This window comes from Nyctibius grandis, chromosome Z (assembly GCF_013368605.1).
Source record: "Nyctibius grandis isolate bNycGra1 chromosome Z, bNycGra1.pri, whole genome shotgun sequence".
NCBI classification, from domain to species: domain Eukaryota; kingdom Metazoa; phylum Chordata; class Aves; order Nyctibiiformes; family Nyctibiidae; genus Nyctibius; species Nyctibius grandis.
The window spans coordinates 17,431,415-17,456,950 of record NC_090695.1 but is presented as its reverse complement, the minus strand read 5'-3'; the positions used below and the strand labels follow the sequence as shown (position 1 = coordinate 17,456,950).

The window sequence follows — 25,536 nt, the reverse complement described above, 5'->3', positions numbered from 1 at the left end:
ACCAAAATGAGCCGGGTTTATTATTCCCCTTTTGCAGCTGATAGATTACAAGTGTCCTCTAATTTGTGGCCGTCTACTTAAAGAAATGAATTCCGGATTATCTTTTTTCAGAGAATTTTGCATTTTGTAGCATTTTCTTTATTCAAAGTGGAATGTCCATAACCTTCAGCAAAAACTGTGAATGCCCAGAACTTTATTTTCAGAGTAAGTCCTGGGTTTAAACTAAAGTCTATACAAAATGGAAAGCACACCCTTCATACAAGTTATTTATTTTGTGTGGCTTATATTGCATAGAAGATCTTGGGAACTGGCAGGGACAGAGTTGAGTTCTCTGAGTACCATCCTGCAGGCTGGGGGGAACTCTTACTCAAACTTCACACTGCCTTTCTTTCTCACAGTGCAGAGTACAACTGATGATGCAAAGTAAGGATTATACAGACAACACCCTCCCTGAAAGACCTTAGTTGAGTAGGAGACTGCTGTATATCCTGTGCACTGAACCAGGCACGGAAGTGGTGGAAAAACAGTCATGTGGCCATGTATCATGATGTGCCTTGATATATTAGTTACACAGACAACTTTAATTCTGAATTTTCCTAACTTTTTTACATTTTTTTTGTTGTGTGCAACTTCCTAAATGGATTCATTCTTCCCTCCCCCAGAGAAAAAAAAACATATAATAGAACATATGGAGCCACATCAGCAGCCACAGAGGTGCCTCAGAGCCTGCATTACAGCATCTTCTTCAGCCCCAAGATGTACAGTTCATCAACAGAGTTAAACTTTTCAACTGCCATATTGGACCTTTGACCATCGAGCAAAGAAAGTAATTTCTAATGACAGAAACAACCTCACCACCAGAAGAACTTAAGTTACCCGTGTTGTGCCTGCTTATTATGGCTATTTAGTAACAGCAAAAGCACACGGGTGCTTTGGAAGCCCAAGGTATGATCAGGGACTGGAGGAACAGGCTTTTGTAGTCACAGGGCTTTCTGTCCTCGCCCTTTTCTGATCTTTGTTCCCATGTGTTCCTCCCTGACCATCTCTGACCTCCACCTTGCTGTAGCTGCCAGGCCCAACTTCAAACTTGCGTTCCCGGCTGCTGCTTCTCTCCTCCCGCGGCCAGGCTCAAAGAGCAGCCAGGCCAGGACCTACTGACCGCTTCTTTACTGAGCTTCTGGTGTGGGATGTTCAGCACCTTCTGGATGAAGGGAAAAACAATCACAGAGAAAGTCTCACTTAGCTGCTGCTTACTGAGGTTAGAACCAAGATTGCCTGGAGCAAAGGGAAAGTACAGGAAATTTTTCTGTAAATCTTGAGCACAGTAGGGCCTGGAGAAACCTTAGTTTAACTTGGAAATATTTGGACAAATTTTCACAGGCAGTGCAGCAGGCATATCTAAGGATGCAAAAGGTAACGAGTCTGCCAAATTTCAAGTCCTTGTTCCAAAGTATGAAAGAACTAAAGCTTTCCAGCCAAACTGTTTAGAGAATTTAAGAGGAGAAAAACTTTTTTATTTTTATGATCTCCTTCTGAGAAATAGCTGAACAACTTTAAGTTTCCCAGAAGAATTCAGCCTAGAGCAGACGACCAGCACGAAAGATATTAGCTGGAATAGTGAAGGTCTGGCAAAATAATCAGGTACTGCAAACAGGGTCTTGTAATTCACCAAAAAGATACCTGTGCCCCAAGAAATAATGTAGGTATTTTCAGCGTAGGCAGCTGATTAACATTTTCTAAAAACATACAAATTTTATATGCAACACATTCTTCCATCTTAAATTTTTTTTCAGGTTTTGTTGGTGCTTGTCTTGAATGCTTCATGGCCACATAATTTTCCTACTGATCTCTCTAAGCTGAGTCTTACAATACTTCTAAATCAAGTGTAACATTCCAGTGGACCCTGAAACTGGTAGAGAGAATCTAGAAAACATGCACAAGTCACAAATAAAGGCAACTGTCTTCTCTGCAAATACAAAGGGCTACAAAAGGGCTAGGAAACAAACTGTTCTTATCATTTTAGCAGGTTGTTAGTTTCTACATAGAAAGCCTACAATTTTAATAGAAACATTATTCACACTCCACTTACTGGTGATATAAGCAGATATATTCTCCTGATGGGTTCATTCCACAGTTTTCATTGGATTCAGCACTTTAGCAGAAACCAATACCTCAGTGGATCTTCTTGCAGCTTTCAATTGAACCTTTCTAACCCCCAACAAGTATACCAGATACTTACTACTTGTCAATGAAAAAACTGTGATGCATCAAAACCAAATTACGGGAATGGAATAAACCAAAGGCATTTAACATTATGCCACAGAGCTAATTTGCTTTCCTCCACGTTTATTTATTTAAAAGGATTCTGTTAGATTTCCTTTGATGCTCCCACAGATCCACACAATATAAATTCACTTAACTGTAGAGTACATTCGTATCTCAGACCACACCATCCAGTAGTCCGTCAGTCATGAGCGGTCAAATGTCATATTTGTTCCAAACAAAATTAAAACTGTAGTTCTCACATAGTGCAATAAGCATTAACAGAGTTCAGGCTCCCTACATCAGTTTAACTCCAATTCTATAATGAGTGAGGAAAAAAGGAAGGTGCTAATATGGATGCAGATTTGAACTTTTCCAAACTCTGCAAGAATTCAGATCCAGGATTCCAGTCAAGCTTTTTTGGCACATCAAATTTAACCAATTAGCACCCCCACTTCCACCCTGCCCCAAAAATTCACAAATGAGAAAGTAAGGTGAAGGCCATGACAGTTTATTTGGGAAAACTGTACCTTCCTGATAATGTTGCATGTATACATATCACAGCTTAATTTCCTCCTGGACACGTAAATGTCATTAATACTAACCTCCTAGAATACTTCAACGGGACCAAGATCAGTTTCTGAACATGTCTTGGTATTTCCACGTAGAATTAATTTGATTGTAGTCTGATCTAATTACTGCAAAGACATTTAATAAAACAGTATCTAGCTTAAGCAAACATAAGCCATGGAACTCAGCTCAAACCTTGCTCATCACTATCTCACATAATTAAACAACATATGGGAAGTTGGAGTACTGCTGGGAAGAGCTGTTAGGGGAAGTGCTGAGTTTTGAATGTAGAATGAGACACCATGAGGAAGATAAAGAGCAAGTCAGCCCTATGACTATGGTCCTTATTTTATGGTCAACTTTTGTTGTTTGCAGCACTCTTTTAACAGCCTGGAAATAGAGTCTTTTCTCACTGATTGCCCCTTCTTTTACAAATACTGGTTTTTTTTCCTCTCCATTTTTCTGTATTTTACTTCTTTGGGTACGTACTAGAAGCACTGCCAAACAACTTGCATAAAACAGCAATGTGTAAGCATTTGGGGATGAATCTTAAACTACATTCTTACATTTATTCCTGTAAAACAGAGGTGTGGGGTTAAGCTACAGAAACTCACATGATCAAGCGAAAGAACTGCACATTTCTGCTTCCTCGGTGAGGAATGATTTGTACTTAAATGTAACTGTTGCTTAACTTCCTTTTCCAGGCTTTCACTTGTTTAAGCTATCTTTGATTAATTTAATTAAAAACAAAAAAGTAAAAATTTTGCTTTGTTGGAAGGTTTTGTTATTTTTTTGTTTAGGAGAAAAAAAAGATAGGATAAATAAAAACTCTCTTTCATACTGACCTATAAGAAGGAAACCAATAGGTAAGAAACACAGACTTCAGACTTAATTCAAGGGAAATAAGCTAGAAAACTCTTTAAAAGATAGTGTTGACGTATATATAAATGCACCCTGCTTGTCAAAAATATTTATACAAAAATTAAGACAATTGTTAATTCTTGAGTGTTACAAACATAAAAATGCCACCTGTTTTCCAAGTCAGTTCAGCCAAGACTTATTTCAGATCATTTATATTACTGAACACACTTGAAAATTTGTAACTTAGTAAACTAATGAATCACAGCGGAGTTTCAACTCAGACAACTGGCAATGTAAATACAAGTCTGAAGTTAAACTGAATCAGCAACTGAGCAATAAGCAGATCATTTCAAACTTACAAAAAATGTTCCAGACACATAGCTTGCATTAATATCCCCTTGATATACACGATTTTTATTAGGCTAGCTCTTCAAATTTCCACTCACAGTAATGCTGTATGCTAAAAATGACCCTCACTGAATTATTCATTTCGGAAAGGGAATTAAGTGGTGTATTTTTGTATATGTGCTTAACACCCTAGTACATGTAACAAGTAGTCTCCATTTTCAGAGAAAGCATGAATAGATTTAAGTTCTCCTTTTTGAGCCAACATTTGTTGTAAGACAGTACTTGCTGTGCAAACTGGATTGCAGCTGATTTTTTTTCCAGTCAATATGAGGTTTCATAATCAGTTCCTGTCACAGGCATCAACCCTTCATTCATTCAATCATAAAAGCGTGACTTACTAGAAAAGGAAAAATAGAGTCTAAAGGCACAGAATCACATAGCTGCTCTAGTAGGAGTCTGTAAACAGAGAACTGTTTGAATTTAGGAAATCCAAATCTAGAAAGTAAAAAGGCATTTGAAGCAGGCTTTTATCTAGCCAACTTCCTTAAAGACCCAAAGGGTTTTGAGGTCTACAAAGTATGCACTAAAATACCGTATTTCAAAAAGCAATAAGGCAAATAGTATACTCATTATTTCAAAAAAGTTACAATGGTAGTGTAGGCATACACAGTATAACTCAGTTACAATGCGTGGTACTGTTTCTACTATATAGCCCTATAACTGTTTCCTTTCTACATAATCGGAGATTAAACCAGGGTTCCAGGTGAACACAAAACCATCCTTGTACCACCGTCTACCACTGGCAACAGTCCTTCAGCAGCAGCATCTGCTCTGCTGCCTGGTTCACATTCATGCCGAGGGAAGTCCACAAATCAAAGTTCAGAGATTAAACACTGTCATACTTGTGAAGAGCTTCTTCTAGCTTTTGTGTCACTTTTTGAAAAAAGAGTATTTGCTGTTGCAAGAAATGCTGCATCTGTGATTTAAAGTCCCTCACACGAATTTTGTGGAAGTGATTAATTTCTGCTAGGGTCGCAAAAGAAATAATGTTACAGCGTTCTTGAATGCCCTCAGCTTTTTGGAGCTCCATCTTCCCCTCTTCCACGTGTCGCTTACTCTCCTTTACTTTGGTAAGGGCTCCTGTGTAAAGAACAAAACAAAACAGTTGAACTTGAGGACAATGTAGTCTTGACTACTGTACTTTAACAAGTGATTTAGTAACAACAAGGATTTGTATAAGGCTCATTCTAAATGTATTTATCTGTGTGTATATATATATATGAATGAAAAGGAATAAAATAAAGCTTTTCCATATTAAAAAATCATAGAAGAGTGAATCTTGTTTAAAAAAACTTATTTTTTTAAGGCTCTAGCTTTAAAAGTTAGTAAAACATGCCTATTTCACAATCTCAAAAATCAGATGGTGTCCTTCAGAGAATGCTGATAAATATACCAGTAGGGGGAAAAAAGGAAAGCACTAGAAAACTAGTCAGATCAATTTAAGCCTACACAAACACCAGAAAAAAAAAAATCATTAAGAAATTGTACTTTGTGAAACATCACTTTTCCCAATCTTTGTGAAACGTCAAAAGGAGATCTGAATATACAAAATCTTGCCAACACACCATTCTGCTTTTACACTAGACACTCCAAAATTAATTACTGACTACTAGAGAATCTAAAAGTTTATTTCAAAGTTGCAGACATCCAGGTAGACCTAACACAGTCTCATAAGAGTTAGAAGAAAAACAGAGCAAGAGAATTGACAGTCTTCCTCCTACAAATAGCTAATTAAAGCACATACATCCTACAAAAATGAAATATCACCCAAAACAGACCTACCCAAAGCAGACTCATATAGTGACTGAGTATCAAAACACACTTTAAGACGTTAATTTTTTTGGACTCAATTTCCCATAGAGCAACTTCTTTGCATTAAATATTACATACATATTTTATTCATGTCACTAAATCCAATCAGACCAATACAGCTTTTCTCTTCTCACAGGATGTTAGTGATAGGACATTTTTCACATCCTTTATGATCACACTGAAGTTACTTGTTCCTTCCACTATTTGTAATGTCTTAAGTAATGCTTTCCTTTCAGATTACACTTCTTACTGCACATGTGAGAACAGTTCACTGACAGGACTCCCTTTACACCGCCTTGAAGAAATGCTTTTCTGTACTCCCTACAGTGGCACTAGCCAGCAAGCGAACAGAGAAACCCCTGCTTACATCTTCCAGAGGGACAATCTCCACTCTCTCTGCTGGGGGAGCAGGTTTGTCTTCTCATCAGCCTGAACCCACACGTATAGTAAACACCACTGAACGGTAAAAACGCAGTTCACCATCAGCCATACTGTCTTCTGTCCTTTCCTTCCTGTGCCTGTTTAACATGGCATTTCGAATGCGCCTCCCGCCCGTGCCGTGACACATCTCTGCAATTCAGATCTGGAGCATGACCGTGTGCACGGACACGTCTGGGTTTGCTGCACGCACACGTCTGGGTTTGCTGCACGCACAGTGGCTTGGGAGGCAACCGAGGAGCACGGCTGCTGCGGCTCATCCCCTGCCCCTCTCCAACCCCTCACCAGGCAGTCAGGTAGAATGGAGGGTCAAGGTATGCCCTTACTAGAAGCAAGTTAAATTATCAGATGATTTGTCAGACTCGGGGAAAAAGAGTTTGTTGCATTTTTAAACGACATGGGGGTTGTGTCTTGCAATATACATAAAATCTGGAATTCCTAAAATCAGAGAAGCACGCGTGACTTTTCTCCACCCAACTTCTAACAGCAACTTGTTAACTGTTGCAGTGGGTGTTTTTAATTGCAAACACTCTGAATACGTTTCCTGTGTTATGAGTACTTCTCTACTCTTACTAATAATTTTCTGCTTAATTTGCATTTAGGCTGTGCTGTACGTGCCACCAGCTGCATGCAGCCCTGGCAGGAGCTCTCAGTCACAAGCATAAGAAATTCCCCTCTGGTGTGACGTACTCACACAAAGACCATACGAAAGATCTTCCTTTTCTTTTTTAAACCGTTGTCAGGGAGGTTATTAACAAGGTAAGCACTGACCGCTGGCTGCACGACTAAGGGCGCTGGTATTCCAGTGGCGGAGGCCACGGTCTGAACCTGGTGTGCCAAAGAGCGGCCCGGAGGCCAAGGGCAGCGGGTCTCCCAGGGGGCTGTGAGGTGGTGGCAGGGCCTGGCTCCACACCTTCCCGGTCCCCATGGCCCAGGGGCGTCATGGCTAAATGCTTGGCACCGGCTGCTATAGCTGATTGACCTCATCACCTCTAGCCTGGCCGAAAAAAAACACCACCGAAAAACCTTTTCCACATGCAGTGGTGCCAGCAGTGGGACCGTGCCAGAAGATCTGTGTTTTCTCCTCTACGAAGTGAGGAATCTGCAAGGTAGGGCACGATCTGAAAAATATTTAATCCTGTCTTCTGCAAAAAGGGCGCTTCTTTCAACAAACAAAACTGGGCTTAGCAGAAATTTTCTCTGTGTTCAGCGGGCATGGCAGGAATCCACGCACAGCTGTGGAAAACTGAAATTTGGGACTTACTGGAAGCAGATGGAGCTGGTTAAATAAACATGACAACTCTTCAGCTGTGATGTGGGAAACAGCTTTAGACATTATTTCTAGAATGACCAAACTGGAAGAAAAATACTGAAATTTACACCATGAGCAACTGAAAGCATAACCAAGTTCTGGAGTATGCATAATCTTAAAATTATTTTAGGTCAATAAAAACCATACATTACCAAACACTAAACCCCTCCAGATTAGACATATTATGCATTGCATGTTTTTGCCATTAAAAAAAAATAAATTCATAATTAGAGAAAGGAATCAGAGGGAAAAACTTGCAACCATTAATACTGCTTTCTTAATGCATATGGATTCATACTGGTCCTATAGTGGAATTTGCTTTGAAACCTAGGCAGACTACAACCAGAGGTCAGCAATGTACGACAAGAACTTATACATACACTTATGTACAAACTTGCCTGTTTTTTTGAAGTGCCTCTAATTGAAGTGTTTAATTATTAGTGAAACAATTAGCCTTAAAATAAGAGGGAAAATTTTATCTCAATTTATGGCAATCAAAGAACCTTCCCCAAACACACAGAAATAAAGCCCATGTACTTTATTTTGAGAAGCAAATGACCACTTCTTCTAAAATGTCATTTTTAATTTGTTCAGCATCTACTGAAGTTTGCACAACTTAGTTTAGTAAATCTTAGAAAAAAAAGTGGTGTTAGTTTGCATGGCTTTTCAAGCAGCTTTACTAACAATGCCGTAACACATCTCATCCCAAGTTTTCTCCAAACACTCCTCCATAGCCTACAGCCCTTGTATTTGACTCTACATGAGTAAAAATCTGAGCTGGAGCAGAGGTTCATTGATGTCAAGAGTGCAATGACCTATGCAGGTTTCTAATGGTGAAAGGAGGGAGGAGGACAGGGTGAAGGAACTGGAAAGCAGAGAGCAGCCCCTTGTGAGCATCGCTGCTTGAAAACAAGGGTCTTGCTCAGAGATGCCCAAGTAGGGGACGGGTCCCATGGTAACATCTAATGCCTCCCAGCCCACATCTCCTAGCCCACCTTACCCCAGGCCATACACCATGAACTCCCTCACCTCCATCCTCACTAATCTATCCCCCACCCTCAGCACCTCATCCAGCACCTCCCAGCTCCTACTGCCACCCTTGCAGGCTGTTGAGGCTGAGCAAGCCCTCTCTGGCCTAAGTACTCCTGCAGAAACATCTCCTGGTTTCTGAATTTAATGATGTGAAAATCTACTATTGGTTTGGACAATCCAAAAAAAGCAACATATTTAAAAAACAAAAGCAGAATTATGGCAGCCCTAGAAAAGGCTAACACGCATTTTAGGGAAAAGAAACAGGAGGAGCCACCTCCTCATGCATATTAGCTCAAGGAAATCTCCTGCTGAATACATGTCTGGGATAAATATCTGCCAATGCACTGTTCCCAGGGGCATGGAATACATAAAAATAAATTATTAGGGTTTTTTCCTCCAGCTCTACAGATTCTGTAAGTCTTGCCCATGCATTTAAAGCTTCTGGTCCAATGAAAAGACCCTCTGTCAGGAGATCATGTTCCAATGATCAGGACTAGCTTTCAAACAGCAAAGAGTGTCTGGATCAAAGACGCTGCAAAAAGCCATGCCACATCTACTTCTGTTCTTAAAAGGTGGGGAAAAGCAGGTGTGAATGCTGTTTTTCATTGCCCAAGGCCTGATGTTAAACAGACAGTGGTGCTCACTGAATGCTGCTAAGGGCTTAAAAGAAACATGCATGTTTCAGGACTTGTTTTGAAGCATAAGATTAGACAACACAAAATGATATAAACACATTCAACAAGGAATATTTATAGTAATGTGCTAGCAGCCAAGAAGACAGGGACAACATAAAATTCCTGCTAGAAACAAATACTTCCAAGCTGTAAAACACACAACACGAACAGCAACTTAAATGGGTGCTGAGGAGTTATCAGGAAAAAAAGAAATGTATTGAGTCAGTACGATGCCCATGCAAACAACGAGGTTGCAATGAGGCAGGACAAGTTAAATACATTCATGAAAACGAAATAAAAAAAAATTCTGAACCTGAGAGCACTCAGGTTTGGTTCAAACAATATATTTTCACTTAACCTGCAGTTTGATTACACTAATAAATGCTTTGGGATTGTGTGAAGAGTCAACTAAGGGTGGGTTTGAATCCATACGTGAAATTGTACTCACTCACCCTCCGCATTGTAAGTATGCGTATATACATGTAAACCCATGCTCATGCATATGTGTCTCCGAGCTCTCCAACTGCATGGTATGATCAGCCTACCAGCAGCCAGCCCTACACCGATTCTTCATGCTTATTGTACATGACACAAGTCCAAACTGCAGCCTGCAACACAACCAGAAGGCAGAAGTTTTGAGGCTCAGCTCATGAAGACTTCAATCAAGACTGCTCTCTCAACTCCTTTGTCTCACTTGAAGCCAGGTCTGCCCTGCACCTGCCAGCACAGGTGATCAGAAGCTGAAGAAGAGCTGTAACCGCTAAGGGAGTGCCATCTTCCCACTGCCCCATCTCCACCTCTCCTCAAAGTACCCCAACATCACATTTTGAATGCTGCGTACAGCAGTCAGGAGTGAAATGTCAGCTGTGTCTGAAGCTACTAATCCAAATAGAGCCAAGGCTAGAGAACGGGATTTCTTTGGGGCAGGAGCCCTTTTTGCTCTGTATTTGCACAGTGCTTCCTACAGTGGACATCTGTTTCATGGCTCGGCGTCCTCAATTCTTAAAAACCACAAGCAGTGGTAAAAACCACTCACACTGTTCATAACGGTACCACTATATCTGAAAAATCATTGCTGTAGCAGCAATGATTTAACTGCATACAGTAATACTGCATATGGGATGAAACACAAAGAAGCATTGACTCAACACTGCTAGAATACAGCACTTGAAGCAGTGGCAAGCATCTTAGGATGTCAGGGAGGTCTGCATTTCACAGCAACTCTCAGGAACGTGTATCATCCATTAAGTCACCCATATATCAGTGCCTTCAGTATCTCACTCCAAAATACTGAAGTAAAAAACTCATCCAGCTTGTAGGAACCAACAAGTTATTTTTTTAGATCCTGTAATTGTAATGCCTCTATCACTGCAGTTATGAAAATACTTCTTTCACTTCGGTGATGAATCATGCTAAAACAGAGCAAATAGCAGATTTCTTTCACTCGTAGTGAGGTAACAGTTTACATGTATGTCAGTTACGATTAGTACAACACTGTCTTTCAGCAAATACCCATGTTCTTGTTACTCTACATACCTTTGGTCAAAGAATTATTGCAAAACAACTGCAAAGGGACTGAAAGAAGACCCAGGAGACAAAAAAGTCCTGTGCTTCCCCTTGATATCTTAAAAAGAACGTTATTTTTGGAAATACATTTTTAATGGAGCTTGTGGAGGAAGGGAGAGTGAAGCCGTGAGCTGGGTGCCAGCTCAACAGTACATGCTGCTCCTCCCACAGTGGCTCTTTGCCTTTCCACACTGGCTCCGGCACTGCCAGGAGAGAGGTGAGCACGGGCTGGCACACCGCCGGGGCCAGTGGTTGTGCGGCAGGTGAGAAGTGGTAACCATACCAAGGGACAGAAACCTGGCACCTGGCCACCAATGCCTCCAAGCACAAACCTGCACTTATTCTATTTGAAGGCCCTATTCATAAATGATACTGAAAAGGACAACAGCCATAAAAATGGCAGAATGGAAAAAAAACCCGAGGAGGGTGATCGTTCTGGCCTTGACATCAGTAGTAATTGGCAAAACCAAAGAGCGCCATATTCTTGACCACCGTCTTTGAGAAGTCCCCTGGCCAACAGGCTTTGGTGCGACAGCAAGACCTTGTGTTGAGGTCCAAAGGCTCCTCTGAGAGATGGCTCCCTCACGGGGAAGGACAGCCAGGGTCAGAAAACGCCGTGATCTTCAAAGAAACTCGCAAGATTAACAAAGAAAACCTCTCAGAAGTTGTACCTCAGAAATCTTGTGAAAATAAAATCACCTGTGGAATAAACAATTTTTCATCTTTCTACTACCAGCACGCTATAAAATAAAATTTGGTGCATTACTACAAAGTAAACCAACTTACATTTCCATGCCATTCAGCTGCCCCCATATTAAATGGTCTAACAGTAAGCATGATGTGTCCTTCAAAGCACGCTATTGAAGGGAGAGATTTGAACTAGTCTAAGAACTTTTGCTTTACTTTTATTACAAGACACTGCTCTAACATGAGACACCACCTCTAAAAGGAAGGGAGAAAACAATATATTCATGATGTTGCTTTCATCAAAGGATGCTAAAGCAGAAAATATAACTAGAAATAAGTTTTCTTTTCCTTACCTAATGGTAAGGTTACTTAACTACAGCTCTTTGCTTGAAGATTTCAAAAGGCAAACCCTGGGTAGCCCATGTGCATGTAGCATGGTTTTGATTTACCCTCCTTCTGAAAGAAAAAACTGTGGAGGAAACAACATTCTCTCTAATCCAGCAGACTGCTGCCAGAACAAGCCTGTCTACATGGCCGTCCCACTCACACCACATCTAGCAAAGATGTTGTTACGAGAAGACTCCAATGACTAATCCAATAAAAAACTGCATTTGGTCTGGAGGGGAAGGAGACGGTGGGTTAGTTTTATCGATGGCTCAGCTATGTGATCCAGCTCAGCCCAGGGCTACACAATCATCAACTCCAACACAAGGGAAGTTGCAGAAGCACCACAGGAGATTACACACAACACGAAACCCTACTCCGAAAAAAGTGCCCAAACTTCCCTTTCTCAACTCAAAGTGAAATGACGAAATTGTGTGTAGCAGGATAGAGATTTTACTACACTGACAGATTATTTGCTTAAGAATGCTCTGAGCACAGATGAACAAAAGAAGCCCACATAAGATTCTGCAAATTCTTTACATTTTCTGGCCAAGATTTAGAAGGAAAACAGCATAATGGGAATTTGTCTGAAATTAAAACTAGAAGACTTCTCCAGTAGGGACTGAACTGTATAAAAGAAATGTCACTGGGAAAAAGTACCATTACAGTAATTAATGTAGAAACGACTTGCTACTTTAAGATCTGGTTTTACAGTTTTAAACAGAAAAAAGCAAGTGATGTCCAGCATCAAAGGCAAAATGATGAAGTTACTTGTTCTTTCTGAAACTGCCAACACAACAGAGTTTTCAAAACCACTCTAATTAAATAATTATATTCTTCTCCTTAAGGCTGCAAAACTACTTTAACAATGTTCTATTTTCCATAATGAAAGTTAGAAATATCAAAAATAAAATATATAAAATTGCAATTACTTTAGTATTACAAGTGTTTTCTGTATAGGTAAGTGAAAATGGCTATAATGCTTTTAGAATCTGCAGCCTAAAAATAGTTAAAAAAAGTGAGGTTTATTTTTTTTATTATTTCATTGTCCGTTGCTTAAAAAACCCACAGAATAAAATAATAGTAACCTGTAAATCTAGGCTCATAAATCACAGTACTCTGCTAACATCCTGGTTAGTTAACATTAACTGACTGGAGGATTATTAATGTCAGACAGAATTATTTGTTCTTCTAGTTACCCTGTTGCAAAGCTCACCGAAAGCTGTCACCCAGAGATACATTCTTCAGTTCAAAATGAAATCACCTTCTAATCTACACAATCAGAGATCACACACAAATAAAACAGTCTTTGCTAGGGATTTCAGAAACTTCATTAACTCTAATCTCATCTGGTGGTTTTAACATTTAATTAATTGATTTAATTAATATATAACCGATTAACGATGGTGTTAGAATGCACAGCGTCAAATGCCACTCAATTTTAAAGAACTACCAGGGTTAATGGATACTATACATGTCTAACTAATCTTTTTTTTTTATTTTAAATAATGTGATATTTAAGACCTGATTAGACTCATTGTGCATACATCTGCCAGTTGGTGTACACACGCATACGAAGAGCATACACCGCCAATTTATTTATCCAGATCTACAAGGACTGTAATCATATCTGTGCATGTTCAGAGGCTCCAAAACGCTCATGCTACTGAAAAATATTTAAATTAACACATTGGCAACGTGCATTTCAGTTCCAGAGTCCCCCAGGGGAATCTACAAGCTTTGGTGTGCAGCACCTCCAGCACAGATGTTTTGCTGGGCTATGCTACACCACACTGCTATGCGAGCAACAAGCCATAGTTTGCCCTTGAAACAGTTGGTAATAGGAGGTGAGAGCAAGATGTCAAAATAAATGAAAGAAACATTACAGAATTATCAGTTTACTGCCCCACATAACCCCACTAACAAAACTGAAAGAGCCCATAGTGGTAGGTAACCGCATGTAACAACTGTGCAAAATCGTATGGAAGTTTTCCATTCAAATCCTGAATGCAGTGACTTTAAAACTAACATATCTTTAGATGTACTGTAAACAAACTGTTTTAAGCAAACAAATGACTATTTCAGTCAATAAAGCATGTTTAAACTGTGGTCATGAGTAGTTCTGACTTTACAAGTACCTACAGTGAAGTCTGAAAGGAGGCCTGTCAGGAATGATCGATCTTAAAATCCAGCTAAATTGTGCACATTGCTGTCCACTATCACAAACATAGAGTTTTGCGCCACAGCCTCTAGATAATGCTGGTTTGCCCAATTCTAAGGCAGCCTGTAGTTTTTGGCATTCACATGTACCATTTAAGTAGTTTTGCCTTTGTACAGCTTCAGCTGACACTGCAGACTCAGGGGACAGAAAGGAGTGAAACTTAGACAAGGCTGGTCACTAGAAATACGGTACATTTGCCCGTTAGAAAGCCAGTCTTTTTTTTCAGGGTGGAGACACTTGAAAATTTACGCAATCGCAATTTGCAGAAGTACCAAGATGAAACCTTTCAGTGATTTCAAGTACTTCTCACTAGCTTACATCTGAACAAGGCATCAAACAGGCTTTCAAGATAAATCTCTGTTTTTTCACAATTTAAGTTGGTCTATTACAGTTCAGTCATCGTAGGTTCTGAACACTAGTTTCTCCCAATTAGGATGCTAAGAACAGGCACTTTTCTGCTAGGAACATGCTACAGACACTTAACAGCTTCTGTAAACACCCTATTCATAATGCTGACTTCAAGACAACAACCTAAATCAGAAATGATGCTGTGCATGCGTGATATAAATTTATTTTCAGTAAAACTGGTTAACAGCATAAAAGCAGTAATGTCTTCTTTGGATCTATAGAAGACGAATATAATTCATGGCCAAAATGGATGTAAGCATCGTTATATCAAATGGTAACTTCTTCAAAATTTTCTTAAGATTCATGGGATGTAGGTGGACAGGAGAAGACATGTAACACTGCATATCAATATCTATATACCATTATCAAGAAAAGCAACTATAAATGCTGGTTCCACTGACTCATACATTCCTTCTTTCTTGGGGCGCTATGAAAGACCTGCTTTTGGATGTTGCTCTATGGAAAGGCTGAAGGGAAGCAAAGAGCGAGCACAATTTATGGTATTTGCTTGTCCATCATCATCTGCTTAGCCCTGCTACTGTTCTAAGATGAGCAAATACAACACGCATAGAGAGTTTAATGTAAATTCACATGAACAGAGTCAAGATCCAAATGAAATGCAGATGCTGCTCCACTTTTTCCCTAGTACCCTTCAAAAGCTCTCAGAAATCTGAATGCTGAAGTATCTCTATAAGGACAAAAAGAAGTAGACTCCTTGTTGCAGGAAAAATATGCAACATAAACCACCATTAGTGTAACTAATTAAAATATATTATATAATACAAAACCAGAACATGTGAACCTTATAATAATATAAAGCTATATTCATATTATATAGAAGAAATGCTATACATTATATATTGTTGTATTATGTTTATTAATTTAAAATTGTAAATACAAAAATTTATGAAAGTAATTGCTATATTATTTTCATAAATTATGAAATTAATTATGAGTACGTATTATAATATAGAGAGAATATTACAGTTTTATAAAAGCAAAAGAGAACTGTCTGCCTTTTCAGGAGGAAGGGATCTGCCCCTTTCAGTTTAGGCTTCCATAAGACTGCAAGCAACTTGAAAACATAGTGTCATTATCATGTTTGGTAAAATGGTTCTTTCTTCAGTATACTGCCAGTTAGCCAGCATAGCTATTCATGCATGTAAAGATTCAAAATGGTAAACCTGAAAAAAATAGAATAGTAAGTTGCTTTTTTACCATGGGACAAAAAGGCAATGTAACTCCCAAATCATACCATGAATCTGCTTTTCACATTGTTATGAAAGAGCTGCATGTAGGCCTAAAAAGGGTAGTCCAGTTCATCATGGTTACAAAAGTTGTCCACCCGTGATATGTACCCACCTAAAACAAAAGGCTGAAACAATCACTTCTTCCTGCTCTGCTACAGTAACAACCCAAAGTCACTGACAAGAACTGATTATTTATGTGTATATATTCTGTCACCAACTTAATGAGATTCCACTCCAAAATTTAAAACACACTTTTCACTATGTTTTTTTTAAATTTTATTTAAATCCTCATGGCCTTCATAAAAGATATAAGCAAGATTGTACAGGAAGCATTTGCCATTTGTTTGCTCTAGTCTCGTAAGACTCATGTTTTGAGGGCTAAGCCAAATGTGATTTCATTTTTTTAATTAGAATTTTCAAATTCTGTGCTATTTGAACCAAGCAATTTAAAAGTAAGGTACGAGGTGGATGAGTTTATACAGTCTGCACACATTAACTTGGCATTTTAACTGTTCAAACAAAGTCTAATGATGAAGTCATGGAAAGATGCTGGAAAGGCTGAAATATGTCCTTGTTTCAAAGGTGACTTGCAAAATAGAAAAATCAGCCAGCTTGTTTGTTTCTGATAATGTGCTTACAAAGACTTGGAAGAGCTCTGAGAGCTGCTTTCCATTTTCACTCTACCAATTCTTGTCTTCCCTGTTTGGATGGAAGTCCTTTTAGCAAGGAGTTCTCCGAGCTGCAAGAGAACCACCTCACCACCTAGATTCTTCATAAGCTTTGAGCTGAAAAGGTATTATGGAGTCTTTGAAATAAAATTACTTCCTTCTTCTACAAAATAATTTTTAATTCTTCAATATCTACACTGGCCTGCTACTCTCTAGCTGCCCACAAGGTTTCCCCAGTAGACAGGCCCCTCCTGCCTGCAGTGAGCAAGTACCTGTAGGAGCACAGGAGGTGACAATGCACTGCCTGCGGTCAAACCTGCTAAGGGTGTGAACTCTGATCAAAGCCTCTCCAGCCTGTTGGGACTACGTGGGCAGCCTGGATAGAGCTTCTGGTGTGCAGTAATGCATGCAGTCTCTCCCATGAGAGGAAGAGTTATACTCTTTCTCTGCTATCAATCAGGTTTTTGAAAAAAATCACTGGGGTTTTATCAGCTATGAAACGTGTCTCTGTCATCAAATGTGTATGATACCAGGCTAGCAGGTTTCAAAAGGTAACAGGAAAGAGAAAGACATCAGGACTGCATAAGTCTTGCTCCCTTAAAAAGCTAAGGTAAGAAGAGATTACAGGGGCAGCGGAAAATAAAAAAGCCCCATACTTCAAAAAGACCCATGCATCTTTTAGGCAGACAGAGCATAGAAGTGCTTTTTTTTCCTCTTTCTGTTTAATCTTCTTCAAGTAAGGCTATTAATCAATTTTAGTCTTGTTTATTGTTGTCCTCTGATTTTACATACACCAAGGAAGTTATAATTTCATACAGTTTCTAAATGTGAAGGTTCTTTCACATTTTAGCCATCTAAAAGTCTCAGTTTCCTTCAGTTTGCCTTCACATACTGGGAGGTAATACTGGTGATTCAGCAGCAAGCAGACAATGCTACATCATCACTGTAACAGCTACGGGGAGACACGTCATCCTGGAGCAACCTATCCTTTCTCATCGAAGTCCTTAAAGAGATGAAATGTAGGTACCCATCTCTTTTTACTGTTATAAGGGTTATCTGGCTAGGATTACATACCTAGCTCTTAGCCACTAGCTACCTGAGTTGAACCCCATGCAAAGTATATGTATCTGAGGGATAGAAGGAAAAAAAAAAAGGTGGATAAAAGGGAAAACGGGTGGAAAAACCATGTCTGCACAACAAATTTGAGGTTAGAAAGTAAGCAAGAGAGAAAAGCACTGCCTTTACACTGTGATATAAAATTTTAAGTATGAATTTTGACCAGTCTGATTTATTCATGAACAAACATACCCCTCCTTCCCCCTTCAAAAAAAAACCCCAAAACATTGCTGAAAATGTTAAGAGACTTCCAGGTTTCAGTGCTGTTTGGGTTTTTTTGATGCTTGAAATTTTGATGCATTTCCAGATGGAACTTTTTTTGCCTATAATTTTGCAAGATATTCTGAAAACACACCCACCACATTCTTTAAAGCCAATGTCTAGAATTAAGTTTGCTTCAGGCAAATAAGACCATTTACCTTATTTTACTTTTCACAAACAGTGATCAAGAAGCAAAACGGTCATTCAGATATTTTTAAAAATAATTCTCTTAAATCTTGGCATGCAGAGGAAACAGAATTGCTGCCTACATCTTAGAAGATATTTAGATCACTTTCTCAAATCTGTTTTGCAAAAATCATAACCAAAAGTTTGTCTACCGTTAACATCACAATGTTAAGAGAAAGGAGAAATCTGGAAATCAGAGATGAAACAGCAAGTTAGTCAGTATTTCTTCCACTTTCAGGAATCACAAAAGGCCAATTATAGTAATTGCTCAAACAAAACTTGAAAGAAAGAAACCTGAAAATCCGTAACTTCTCTACTCTCACTAAGCAAATATGAAGACAAGATAGCCAGACAAGCATGAGGTACAGTACTAGCATACACTATCTCAAATTCTTACATGTGCATAAATTTTCTGACCCTGAACTTGCATGGGCCTGCAGTGAGCATTTATTTTGAAAACTATTGAAGTCAGAAGATGTCATCAGTTGAGTGAAGCTCAGTATTTAGGAATTATTTTGCCAAGAATGCCTAGGGAATTTCCACAAGTAGACCTTAAAAACACAGAAAAGAAGACATTATTCATTACAAATGAAGACAGGAAGCTGCTTTTCTCCTCAAAATTAAAGCAATCTAGTATTTTGTGAAAGATACACTAGTTCTGCAAAAGAAAATTAAGAAAGTGTAGCTTAGTTTTTGAGCCTACTGAATTTAACATTCCTCTTCTACAACTGTTTGCCAGAGGCGAAGAAAACTGAGCATGAGTATATCTAACACATTTGTATCTTCCACTCCAAAAAGCACAGGTATGCACAGGAATACTTTCATGCAAGTACTTCAGAAGCATTTACCTATGGGGGGTTGAGGGCTAGATTCACACAAGCATTTGGATGCTTAGATGCTTGAGACACGGCTCTGCCTTTATCTGCCCCTACAGGTGCCAGTTTCCCCCTAATTGCTTAGTTTTCAAAATAAAACCTATAAAACAACAAGTCATTTGCAAGAGATGTAATGCCTCGGGGCTGATATGCTCTGTGCCAGCCTCAGTGGGACTCTGAAACCAAGAATCTCCAGATGGAAATGTGAGGTTTCCAACTCAGCATGTTCTTTGCTGTAGAGCTCAATCCAATGAAATCTTCAGACCTGGGCTGGAGTGCACACAAAACCAGGTAAGGTCTCTCAAAAAGCACTGACAAGTTGATCCTTAACTGACATGTGGGACAGAAAAGTTCAAATTCTTCCTCTGTCTCTTCTGGAGTAGGAAACTTTTCCTTCCCTCACAGAAAATTCCTTAAACACTGGGTGCTCCAGATGAAGGAGGCAGAGGAAATGGAATCTTTTAAAATCTCCTATGAGGCTACTACCATTTCATAAAATACTTACAATATTAATAAGATAACAAAGAGTTTGAAAATATTCCCACAGTCCATTGGTTTACATTTTACACAAGTGACCAAAGTGACAATCCCTTTCTGCACACTTCATATCACGTATGATGTCCTCAGCACAGGAGGCAGAAAGACCTGGACCCCAGAGCAATTAAAAGCACAATGGTTAACACACTTTCCTGCTGATACGCAGATGAAGCGACAGCGGAACTTACAAGGCTTTGGTTCATAATTCTAGGAAAAATGACAAAGCTCAAACAGAGGGAAATTTTTGTCTCTGACTTCCAGATTCTCTGTCCTCCTTTCTGCAGAAGCTGCAGAACTGATTAAAAAACCCCAGAGGTGCAGACTTCTCAGCCCATACCACAAAACACACTTCCAGATCGCATTTAGCAGCTGTTCAGCTATGTGCAGTAGAGCAAACCCGTAACAGGACAACGCAATTGAATATTCTACCCACAAACATGGGCATGTTTTGGGCACAGCTGCCTTTATTTTTCGGCCCTTCTCAGGTCTAAGGGAATACAGAAATGGAGTCTAGAAAAGGCCTTGTTTTTTATCCCAAGTGGACAATATATTTGCATTATGTAGAAAACAAAGGAGAAGTACTCCTAACTTCAGAGTTCCTCTTTTTAATGGCATGGCCATGTAAGCAGCACATCAATCATGCTGCTGTTTCTACCACTTCTAAGGCACTTTGGGTCATTTTATTGCACAAGAGGTTGTACGCTAGAAAATAAAATACTTGATGAAAGACACGTCAACCCTATTTTTCAGATGATCTATTATCACCAACAGATATTTGTTTAGTCTATACGGACAACAATAATTCTCAAAACTGGCAACTATCCCAGACAGTAATTTTAAAAGAAAGCTCTTACCTTGTGAGAACACCAAACAGTTCATATTTCCATCTGAAGTTTACAATTTGGAATTGAAAAGTTGTACCTTGTTACAAGTAACTCTTAAGAGTAGTAAAACAGCAATACACTGGGTGTAAAAAACATCTTCCTCTCAGTTTTCCTCCAGTTTGCCTGTTTTGTAATGGGAACAACAACAACAAACATGTAACCTGGTTCTAATCCTGTTCCTATCATGAACGTGGACACTCAAGAGACCAACCTCTCAGGCCCATGCCATTTTCTGATGGCAAGTATGTACCAGGGATAATATTGTGTTGAAGGCAGTGTCAGCCCAGAAGTGCTGGAGCATTAACACCTGCATGCAGATCTGCTGTACATTTCTCCAACCAGCTCCAGGACAGTGCTCTGGCACAAAATCAACTCTACATATGTCATGCTCATGCACTGCTCTATTGGAAGCTCATTTAGCTGAACTTTCTCTGGTTCAGCAAGGTAAACCTTACCAGTATGCACAAATTCAAACAGAACTATAAAAGAAACAGGGTTGAGTCAAGCACATATCTTATTATTCCCAATCCTCTCTTCAAAGTCTCGTCTCCAAAAATACTGCAGTGAAGAAATCCTATATAGCCTTAAAGCTTGAGGATATATCATTTAAATAGTATATATATAATCTGCTGGTTTCTTCCACCTAATAAAAAAATCTTTCCCTTTATTTTTTTCCAGAAGCTTACAGATAATCCTATTATTTGACAACTCATTTTGAAATGTTATCAGAACACAAAGCCACAGCAGCTAGCAGAACAACTCCTCAAAGGCTAAATTGCACACTTCCCTTGTCTCTTCAAAATAATATTAAGATTGTTTAAGTTTCCACTCTCAATTTTTTCCAAGATTTGACAGGAGAATGGATATCTGGCTTTGATGCATGCAATTTTTATAAAATGTTTACTTTTTTAAATAACAACAAATTGTGCACTTTGTACCAACTGTTTCCTCAGATTTTCCCAGCAATAATGCATACCTCCCACAGCCTGCCTCTTTGATCTGTCAAAAAAACTTGTTCCAACTCTTTTACTGTCAAACTCAAGGTACTGTTCCAGATGTGAAAACCCTGGAAATTACATGTAAGGGCACAAAAGACTGATTCACCATGACTGACAACTCAACCTCTGCCTCTTGGGATGCAGAATATCACTTATTAATCTCCAAAATAATTTTCAATAAAGCTCATGCAATTACGGTTACACACACCCATTTCTGCAGAGCATACGTGATGTTTTCTTGGTCTTTTTTACAGCTCCAATCCCCAAATCCACCCCAATCTTCGAGTTGAAAACTGCAGGTAAGGAATATAACAGCAAAAAGAATGAATGATGGGCCAATCTTCTCACAATGGTGAAGAATATATGAATACCATTAATTTCACAGCAGGGAAATCATCTACACATATACAGTACTACAAACTTCTATTTATCTGAGCAAGTGTCACTAGTTATATAACAGATAATTCTTTCATTTTTGGAGTTTCTATCTCTCTGACAGATCACAAAGCGCCACACAAACAGTAACCTGAACATCAGATTGCTAGAAAGATGCTGAAAGGGTAACAGGTGAGCAACATGCTTTTATGATAATAAGGGCAACGGATGAACAACTCCAACTAGGAACACCGTGGCAGATGATTATTCTTACAAAGGCACCACAAGAGTTTAATATCTGGCCGAACTGAGAAACCCCAGCGGCTTTAAACATCTCATCTGACTGTCTGACACTGCAAAATGCTTGCACCACCACGCGCACCTCAAACAAGCTGGTCATCGGAGGAGTACCTGCATCTTCAGGCTACTTCATATTTATTATCTACTAGATTAGAGATTTAAGATACCTAACGTACATTAAAAAGTAATAGATGTTTTCATACCACTTGTTCTCCAGGGTTTGTAAATAAGCCTATTAATCTTTCATGTATCAGCAGTATAGGCAGATGTGGTTTCTTTCAGAGATACACAGCCAAACACATCAACCTCTGACCAGTAAAACTCCCACATATGCCTAGACCTTTAGCACAGAACGAAAACCGTCACTGGTGTGTTTTTTGTATTTTTAGCAACAGTTTACCTGAGTAAACAGGGAAAGATTTAACCCAAGGCCAGCAAGCCAGACGCAGGGCAAATTTAGCCCTTGGTCCCTACATCTGTGTGCATACCATTGATATGTAAAACTTCATTGTTTCAGAAAACACGTAAGGGTGTTACCTTTCTGGACATGGATGATGTCTGGAAAGTTGGCCAAATGCCCCTGATACAGCGCTAACAAATCCATCACAGGATCTAGGTCCTGCCGGGGCTGATCTGCAAAGAGGTCCCCGATGGCGTCGTAGGCATCTGCAGTGAAGGCTATGGCTTGGTTGAGGCCAGCTGAAAAGGCCTGCTGGTCCAGCTCAAATGCCTGACTGAGGCACTTAAAGGAGTGCCCCACCTTCTGGTATTCCTTCTTGAAACCAGTGACTTGTTTGCGGGCAAACTCATTGGCCGTGTGATTAAGCTGCAGGGCGCTCTCATCCATCTTCTTCGTGAAGGCTTTGAAGCCATCCACTTGGCTTTCCACCTCCTGCAAGTCCAGGCTGGCCCCAGGGCCCGTGGGGACACTGATAGTCAGGAAAAAGTTGGCACCCACCATCTCATCCTTCTCAGCCTTGCGCTTGCCTTGTTTCCAGGCCTTCTCATCTGTGCTGGGACAGGTGAGGAAGTGCTGGAAGGCATCACACTGAGCCAGCACAGGGTGGCTGCACATGTGGTCCATCCACCAGGCCAGGCCTTTGCGACGTTTGGAGATGAAGTCCTCCTCGAAGCGGCCGGTGGCCTGCTTCTCCGGCAAGTGGGGCACGGAGATGACGGGGAACTTCTCAGCCAGGCGCCCGTAGAGCCAGTCAAAGTGCTTATAACGGCGGTGCACCTGCTGCCCCGTGTGGCTGGGCACCAGCTTGTAGGCGATGTAGCTCTTCATGCCCTTGAACTTGGTCTGCTTGGTGGGGTCCTCAATGGAGCACTGGAACGGGTAGGGGTTCTCCTGCCACTCAGGGCCGCAGGGGCCCAGCACCACACACAGCTTGTCCCCATCCTTCACGAAGCCCGACGCCTCGCCCAGCACGAAGGCCTCCCCGCCGGACTTGACGAAGGTGGAGAAGCGGTTGAGGTTGCGGCTCACCGTGGCCGAGCTCTTGGCGCCGCCGCCGCCGCCGGGCGGGTGCGGGTGGCTGGCCGGGTGGCCGCCGCCGCGGGAGCCCAGGGAGAGCTCGGACCGGGTGGACAAGCGGTAGCGGCCGGAGGACCCGCCGCCTGCCGCCTCGTAGTCGGGGTAGGAGCTGCCCAGGGCGCCCGGCTCGTCGGCCACTGTGGAGCTGTCGTCCCAGTCGTCGTCCCAGTCGTCATCGCTGCCCTGGCTGGCCTGGTAGGAGCCGCCGTAGGGCGCCGGCGGGAAGGGGTACCCGGCGGCGGCGGGGGGCAGCGGGAAGGGCTCGGGCGCCGCCGCCGGCGGGGGCTGCTGCGCTGCCGGCTTGAAGGCGGCGGGGGGCGGCAGCGGCTCGAAGCCGCCGGCCGGGAGGTTGGCGTAGCGGGCAGGCGGCGGCGGTTCGGCGGCGCGGATCACCTGCACGTAGGAGGCCGGGAAGAGGCCGCGGTCGCCGCGGCTGTTGACGCCCTCCAGCCAGCCCTCGATGTCCTGCTCGCTGCAGAGGCTCAGCACCTCGTGCTCGCGCAGCGAGATCTCCCCCGGGTTCTCCGACCTGAAGTCGTACAGCGCCCGGGCCCGCAGCGCCATGGCCCCGCCGCCCGCCCCCCGGAGGGGCTCCCCGGCACCACCGCCCCTCACCGCGCCGCCCCGGCGGGGCTGCGGCAGGAGCGCGCCGCTGCCGCCTCCTGCCTCCGCGTCCCGCCGGCGGGGACGCTGCGACGGCTGGCTCCCCGGGCTCCGCTGCGCTGCGGCGCGGCCGGCTCCGAGTCCCGGCTTCACCCCGGCGGGCGAGGCAGGGCGCGGGGGCCGGGCCGGCGGCCGTCCCACGTCGCCAGTTTCGCTAATCCAGAGCCGAGAGGCAGGGCGGAGGAGCCGAGCGCAGAGCGGCCGCCCCCATCGATGGGCCCGGCCCGGCCCGGCCTGGCCCTTCCCCGCCCGCCCCCTGGCGTCCGACCGGCGGCGGGGCCCGGCGGGGCGCGGGGCGGGGGCACCGGTACCCCACGGTCCCGCTTCCGAAGTGCCCCGTCCTGAGTGTTTCATTCCAGGTGTCAGAGGTTGTAACACCTGCGCGTTCAGCCTCTTTAAAGCTGTTGACCTATTTCTCTAAGTCTACCAGATTTCCAGCTCAAACACGAAACCAATCATAGAATCACAGAATACCACGTTGGAAGGGACCTCAAGGATCATCTGGTCCAACCTTTCTTGATAAAAGCACAGTCTAGACAAGATGGCCCAGCACCCTGTTCAGCTGAATCTTAAAAGCATCCAATGTTGGGGAACAACGATTCCTCCCGACCCCCCTCAAAGGTGTCTCAGCACTTCTCCAGGTTTGGCCAAGAAGCTTGCGTGCCTTCTTGGGTGCTTGGTTTTCTTTCCAGGGTTCCTGCATGGTGAGCAGGATGATGCTGTTGCTGCTTCAGCTTCTTTGCAGGAGGTGCATCGTGGAGATGCTATGGGGGGGTTGCACTGTTTCTGGAGGTCCTCCTCCAGCTGGTTGTTGTTTACAAAGAAAAATAAGATTAGAGTTAGGAAGCATGCTTTTTAGTTGCAGATAATGTGTATTTTAGCCCTCTTGAAAAATGTGGTCATGTTGCTGATGTTGGTTTTCTGTGGAACAGCCTCATCCCCATCCCCGAACGTTTTTCCCTGCCCTGATCATTTCCCCTTGTAACTCCCGCGGCACCTCGTCCTGTGTTGTCTGATCACATAGATCCCATCCCACTAATGATCTTTTAGCTCTCTTTGGATCCCTGGATACAAGCGTCTCTCAAGATTTCTGTCTGTTCACGAACAATTAGAAGTTCTCCAGAGGAGATGTGCCTGTTTGGTCCCCAGTTCTTCATGCTTTGCCATCAGCATCCTGCCAGATATGAAGTTCTTGCTCATTTCTCTGATGTGGTTCAAAGTGAATATTGCTTCTCACAGGTCTTTGTGACA

General features: G+C 41.8%; 1 protein-coding gene across 1 annotated transcript; it reads right to left on the bottom strand.

Annotated features, from left to right (window-relative positions):
- Positions 1–2,404: 2,404 nt before the first annotated feature.
- SNX18 (sorting nexin 18) lies at positions 2,405–24,194 on the bottom strand. Its single transcript, XM_068422836.1, has 2 exons — positions 22,623–24,194; positions 2,405–5,181 (listed from the first exon to the last, which is right to left on the bottom strand). The coding sequence occupies exons 1-2, from the start codon at positions 24,184–24,186 to the stop codon at positions 4,928–4,930; spliced, it is 1,818 nt and encodes a 605-aa protein (XP_068278937.1). The 5' UTR covers positions 24,187–24,194; the 3' UTR covers positions 2,405–4,927.
- Positions 24,195–25,536: the final 1,342 nt, after the last annotated feature.

Excerpts from the sequence above, each read along its gene's own strand:
- SNX18 (XM_068422836.1), bottom strand. The coding sequence starts at position 24,186 with ATGGCGCTGCGGGCCCGGGCGCTGTACGACTTCAGGTCGGAGAACCCG. Across the intron at positions 5,182-22,622 it reads CATCATCCATGTCCAGAAAG|GAGCCCTTACCAAAGTAAAG; the intron begins GTAACACCCTTA and ends TTCTTTACACAG.